This window comes from Gekko japonicus, unplaced genomic scaffold (assembly GCF_001447785.1).
Source record: "Gekko japonicus isolate JY-2015 unplaced genomic scaffold, Gekko_japonicus_V1.1 scaffold131, whole genome shotgun sequence".
NCBI lineage: Eukaryota > Metazoa > Chordata > Lepidosauria > Squamata > Gekkonidae > Gekko > Gekko japonicus.
The window spans coordinates 727,363-734,104 of NW_015167061.1; the positions used below are offsets into that span (position 1 = coordinate 727,363).

The window sequence follows — 6,742 nt, forward strand, 5'->3', positions numbered from 1 at the left end:
CTATGGTGGGAAAAAAAATTACTTTTTTCCCACCATAGAGAACAATGGAGGGATGGGGGCAACCTGTTTGGGGGCCCATAGAATTGGACCCCCTGGTCCAATCTTCATGAAACTTGGAGGGTGTGTTGGGGAGAGGTTCTAGTAACCACCCTCCAAGTTTGGAGCCTCCAACTCCAAGGGCCACGTGATACAATGTTGCCGAATTGCCGCCGAATTTCGGCGGCAAACCGGGAATAAACTGCAGAAGGCAGATCTGGGGACAACCTGTTTGGGGGCCCATAAAATTGTACCCCCTTGTCCAATCGCCTTGAAACTTGGTGGGCATGTTGGGAAGAGGTTCCAGGAAGCACCCTCCAAGTTTGGAGCCTCTATCCCAAACCCCCTCCCCCCCAGCCCCCCGCAAAGTTTCAAGAGGATTTTTGCCATTGACTTCAATGGCCCCATTGGTTACAATGGACCCGAATTTTTCGGGATTCCCGAAAATTTTCGGATATCTATGCTTTACCGGTATAGATATTCGGGTTTTTTCGGGTTTCCCGAAAAAATTCGGGTCCAATAAACCCGAATCCGAATTTTACCGAATTTTTTTTTTTTGCACATCCCTAGTTGTGAGTGAGCCATTTGGCTGCTGCAGCATAAATGAGTTTGCTCTGGAGCCCTCCTTCCCCAGCTGAAACAAAATTGTGTGAGCCAGAGGCTAAAAAACTGTCAGCTTAGACAGTCACGGCTCGGCCTGGTCAGTCAATTTGGCCTACTTGTGGCAGGCCCGGCTGCCTTCCCAAGGGGTTGGTTGTGTGGTGTTGGGGGGGGGTGTTTACTCAGAGAAGTTCCAACCAGTGCTCCCTCTAAGCTGTGGGGTCTTGTGAGCAAAACTTCTACTTTGTGAGTTACTACTGGCATTAAAGTTGTGAGCAAGAGATCTGGGCAGTGCATCAATTAGTTTGCTCCGGAGCCCTCCTCCTTGAGCTAAGACCAAAATGTGTGAGCCGGAGGCTAAAAAACTGTGAGCTAGCTCACACTGTCTCAGCTTAGAGGGAACACTGCTCCTGGACTTGAATTTTGTCTTCTGTCCTTCACATATTGGGTGGGGGGAGGGGGGGACCGAGTCCACCCGAACTCCTCACCTCTCTTTGTGTCTCTCGCCAGGACTGCCACGTCCTCACGTTCAGCAGCTCCGGGTCCGTCTCCGACCACTTGGTGCTCCACCCTCAGCTGGCCACGGGCAACTTCATCATCAAGGCGGTGTGGCTGCCGGGATCGCAGACCGAGCTGGCCATCGTCACCGCAGACTTTGTGAAGGTGGGTCCGACTAGGGTCAGGTCTCGGGAATGCTACTGGCAGGAGGGCGTCCTGGCAGCTGAGTGTCACAGTTACCCACTCTTTCGTGATGCTCGCTGGCTGACCTTTGAGGGCTGGCTGGTCACTTCCTTTCAGCTTCACCTACCTCAAAGGGTTGCTGTTGGGAGGGCAGAGTAGAAGAAGGGGGGAGGATCCTGTCTGCCATCCTGAGCTCCTTGGAGCCAGGTCAGGGCGGAACGTGTAGAGAACAGATGGAACAGCTGGCGCTTAGTAGAGGGCACGTTGGGTCATAAGAACGTAAAGGTAAAGGTTCCCTTGCTCGAAAGCCAGTTGAATCCGACTCTAGGGTTGCGGTGCTCATCTCCGTTTCAAAGCCAAAAAGCCAGCGCTGTCCGAAGACGTTTCCGTGGTCATGTGGCCGGCATGACTAAACACCGAGGCGCACGGAACGCTGTTACCTTCCCACGGAAGTGGTACCTATTTATCTACTTGCAATTTCTTGCTTTCGAACTGCTAGGTTGGCAGGAGCTGGAACTAGAGACAGGAGCTCACCCTGTCTTGCGGCACCCGGGTCTTGAACCGCTGAACTACTGACCTTCCACAGCCTGCAGTTCAGCGTCTTAACCACTTGAGCCACCGCAGCTCCATAAGAACATAAGAGAAGCCAAATGTTGGATCAGGCCAATGGCCCATCCAGTCCAACACTCTGTGTCACACAGTGGCCAGAAATACCAGGGGGCATCAGGAGGTCCAGTAGTCGGGCCAGGGCACGGGAAGCCCTCCCTCTATTGCCCCCCCCCCAAGCACCAAGAATACAGGGCATCACTTGCCCCAGGCCGAGAGTTCCTATCTATACCTTGTGGCTAATAGCCACTGATGGACCTCTGCTTCATACGTTTATCCAGTTCCCTCCTGAAGCAGCCCATGCTTGTAGCTGCCACCACCTCCTGTGGCAGTGGATTCCATGTGTTCATCACTCTTTGGGTGAAGAAGTACCGCTCTAACCTGACTACTCAGCAATTTCATTGAGTGCCCACGAGTTCTCTGCCCTGTGCAAATGGTTGACTCTGTCTTCTCCCCGGCCAGATCTACGACCTCTCAGTGGACGCCTTGAGCCCCACCTTCTACTTCCTGCTGCCCAGCTCCAAGATCCGGGACATCACCTTCCTGTTCAACGAGGAGGGCAAAAACATTGTGGTCATCATGTCTTCTGCTGGCTACATCTACACACAGCTCATGGAGGAAGCCAGCAGTGCCCAGCACGGCCCTTTCTACGTCACCAATGTCCTTGAGATTACCCACGAGGACCTGAAGGTAACACAGATTCCCTTGCTGTTTTTTCATGGTTCCACAGAATCCTTGAGATCCCTCATAGCCTTGAAGTGGGTTAGGCTGAAGGAAGCTTGTGTGGCCTAGCTTCAAAGCTCAATGAGACCTTTTGGGGGGCAAGGACAAACTTTTGATTCGCAGGAGTCCAGCCTGAACTGGGTTGTAGTGACACAGGTGCTGCTTGGCTCAACTTTACCACTACTGATTAACTCAGCATGTAGAGGCTCTGGTATGTGCATGCACAGAACAAGCTTAAAGTAATGGAGAAAAAGCCGTCTTACACAAAGGGTACGTGGAACAGGCAATCCATACTCTTGTCACCGGCATTCAGTAAGGAATTCTGGAAGACATCGACAATTCCTAACTCTGTTCAGGGAAATTGAAACCTGATCGCGAAACTGTATTAAAGTGTGGAAGTTTTGTTAAAAACTCTTTGCTTTATTGACATTTTGAAAAATGTCACAGTATGCTAAAAACATGACCAATATTACTACAATACGGAAGGAACAAGTCACAACAAGCACAGGTGGCGTTTCACAGGCGGACGTAGTCAGATTGTTGAGCAGGTGTGTCATACGACAGCCACGGTGACGTTTGCAACTCATGAACGCTGTTCTGGTGTAGCGTCTCCTAACAGGAGGCCTCCTTCAAGAAAAGGCTGGGATGACATTTTGGTGGGATGAGTTTGTGGGCAAAGAAAAAAAACTGGCGATAAGTGTTTGTGGGCGCGCTCTGATAGCCGTGCCCCCTGCTAGCAAGGGCCCCAATCCCAGCGCGTGTTCTTTTCCTGTTTCCCTTGCAGGACAGTAACGGGCAGGTGGCTGGAGGGGGCGTGTCCGTGTACTACTCTCACGTCCTGCAGATGCTCTTCTTCAGCTACTGCCAAGGCAAGTCCTTTGCGGCCACCGTCAGCCGAGCCACACTGGAGGTGATGCGTCTCTTCCCCATCAACATCAAGAGGTGGGACCCTCCATCTGTCGCACTCCTCCCCTTCTCTCGGCTGCCTTGCTGCTTGTGCGTGAGCAGCCAGACCTGTTCTTGGTACCCAAAGCTCAAGAGCGGAATGCGAATCTCTTGAGGCAGGTTTATTTCCTCCGGTGCTGCTCACTGGGCAGGGAGTGCAGGGGTACAAGCGCTTCTCTGGCTTGACTCTTCCTGTCCTCCTCCTTTCAAACTACTAGCATCTGACAAAGGGAGCTTTGGCTCTTGAAAACTTACGCCCCCCAAAAAAATCTTTTTAAATTTTTTAAAAATTATTATAAGGTATAGAGGAAAAAAGAAGGAGAAGGATATGGTATAATAGTTTAACCAATGTTTAACAAGATATGTAAGGTATAATGGCATAAGAATATAGCTTGAAATATAGATGACCTATTAACTTAAAAAATCTGTATAGTGTGTAATAATGAATAATATAACTCATTCTGCCAGTTTCTCTTACTATATTTTCATTTTTATCTTATCTTATCAATGTTGTCTATTATATTATATATATTATAACATAAATAACATCATAGACCTTTTTTAATGAGATTTGTAACCCCGAAACCTTGTTGGTCTCTGAGGAGCAACTGGGTTTGAGTCTAGCTGCGACTGTCCTCCTCCCGTAGTTCCAACGGCGGCGGCAAGACCTCCCCGGCGCTCTGCCAATGGTCAGAAGTGATGAACCACCCAGGCTTGGTGTGCTGCGTCCAGCAGACCACTAGTGTCCCGCTGGTGCTCATGGTCAAGCCGGACACCTTCCTCATCCAGGAAATTAAAACCCTGCCAGCCAAAGCAAAGGTCAGCCCCCGTCGGTTCGCTCTTGCTCCTGAAGGCTTCTACCTTCCCCACAAGAGACAAAAGTGAAATCTTTCTTGTGCATGCTTTATTTCTGCGGTTTAATGCGGGCTTTTTGGACGTGTGTTGCTGTGACTTAAAATATCAGCCTCTAGAGTAAGTGGAGCTGCGGTGGCTCAAGTGGTTAAGACACTGAACTGCAGGCTGTGGAAGGTCGGTAGTTCAGCAGTTCAAGACCCGACTGTGCCGCATGACGGAGTGAGCTCCCGTCTCTTGTTCCAGCTCCTGCCAACCTAGCAGTTCGAAAGCAAGAAATTGCAAGTAGATAAATAGGTACCACTTCAGTGGGAAGGTCACAGTGTTCCGTGCGCCTTGGTGTCTAGTCATGCCGGCCACATGACCATGGAAACGTCTTCGGACAGCGCTGGCTCTTCGGCTTGGAAACGGAGATGAGCCCCGCAACCCTAGAGTCGGACTCGACTGGCTTTTGAGCAAGGGAAACCTTAACCTTTTGAGTAAGACAGGCCCAGGCTAGCCCTGTCTCCTCAGACCTCAGGACTAAGCCGGGTCAGCCCTGGTGAAGCCGACCCGAGGAAAGAACCCCCTCCACTGGGTGCTGGTAGGGATGTCCCCACCCCTGATGAATTGTGGCCTTAGATAGGGATAATGGATAACTGTATAGCCGCTCAGAGACCCCTTCGGGGATTAGAGCGGGATAGTAAGACGAAAGTAATAAATAATAAATAAATAATAAATAATAAATACAGGAGACCACCAGGAAGCCCAGGGTTGCTAGACAGAGGCAGGCGATGGCAGGCCGCCTCTGAATGGGGCTTGCCTTCAAAATGCCTCGACAAGTTGCTGTAGGTCAGTTGGAGCTTGAGGGCCCTTTCCACTAGCGCAGAGTGAGAAAGAGTGGGGCTGGATGGGTGATGGAAGCGTGCTTGTGATGGGATGGGAGCTGTACCCGAGGGGACAGAGTGGACTGGTTTGTGGAGAGAGTCAAGCGTGGTGTGTGAGAAGATGGAGCGAGGTGCTGTAGAGAGCGTGAGAGAAATCTGTGTTCTTTGTGGAAGTTCTTAGCCTTGGTGGCAAGTGAGGAAATAAGCCCTTGTGGCGATTTCTATTTAAGAAGAGGAGGAGGAGACTGGGTTTATACCCTGCCCTTCACTACCTGAAGGAGTCTCAGAGCGGCTTACAGACCCCTTTCCCTTCCCCTCCCCGCAACAGACACCCTGCGAGGTGCCGAGACAGCTCTCTCGAGAACTGCCCTTGAGAGAACAGCTCTGAGAGAACTTGTGACTGACCCATGGTCACACCAGCAGCTGAACGTGGGGGAGTGGGGAATCAAGCCCAGTTCCCCCAGATTAGAGTCCACACTCCTAACCACTACACCAAACTGGCTGTTTAAGGAACTTTAGAGAAAGGAGAGCCATTCTGAACCACGCAGGAACCCTTACTGACCATTCTGTCATTCTACCACATATAACTAAGCCATCCTGTTCTTTGCGTTGAACTGAAGCAAGAGCCTTGGGTGGCAGTGAAGACATGTAGGAAGTGCTCAGGAAGGCGAGGAGGTAGCCCACCGCACATCGCCTCGGAGCAGGGCACGTGCCTTGCATTCCAACACCCCCAGCTCCATTCTTGCCGTCTCCATCCCTAAGCCTGTGGCAAAGCCGGGGGTAACCACTGCCTGGAGACCTTGGAAAGCCACTGCCCGCTGGGCTAGGAACAGCGCTGGGCTAGATGGGCCAGTGATCCAAGCCGGCACTTCAGAGAGGCCGCAGCAGCTCGTTGTTGGAGCACCCGCTCTGAGTGTCAGTCTCCGGCACCCCCATTTAAAAGACCTCAAGGAACGGTGCTTGCAGGGTAGTCCTCCGCTAAATGTTTGGTATTTCTTTCACCTGGAGCCACTTCTTTTGAAACGCTCGACACGTCCAGCGACACACACCCCTTCACACCCTCTCCCGTGCCTTCCAGATCCAGGACATGGTGGCCATCCGCCACACGGCCTGCAACGAGCAGCAGCGCACCACCATGATCCTGCTGTGCGAGGACGGCAGCCTGCGCATCTACATGGCCAACGTGGAGAACACGTCCTATTGGCTCCAGCCCTCCCTCCAGCCCAGCAGCGTCATCAGCATCATGAAACCCGTCCGCAAACGCAAGGCGGCGGCCGTCAGTAAGTCTCTTTCTCCCCGGGCACTCCTGCTTCTGCAGCCTGGGCACCAGGCAGGCGTGGAGCATTCTTTAGAACCCCTCTGCAAAAGAGACAGGGGCAGGATGCCCCGTAGGAGGTAGCTGGGCCGAGGCGGCCTCGTGTTTCCGATCTTTG

General features: G+C 51.9%; 1 protein-coding gene across 1 annotated transcript in view; it reads left to right on the plus strand.

Moving 5' to 3' along the window:
* UBR4 (ubiquitin protein ligase E3 component n-recognin 4) overlaps positions 1–6,742 on the plus strand; it is a 136,680-nt gene that overhangs the window by 45,690 nt on the left and 84,248 nt on the right. The window contains 5 exon segments of the mRNA XM_015412557.1: positions 1,147–1,299; positions 2,386–2,613; positions 3,431–3,588; positions 4,239–4,410; positions 6,388–6,589. Of these exon segments, the coding sequence (XP_015268043.1) occupies positions 1,147–1,299; positions 2,386–2,613; positions 3,431–3,588; positions 4,239–4,410; positions 6,388–6,589 (913 nt within the window).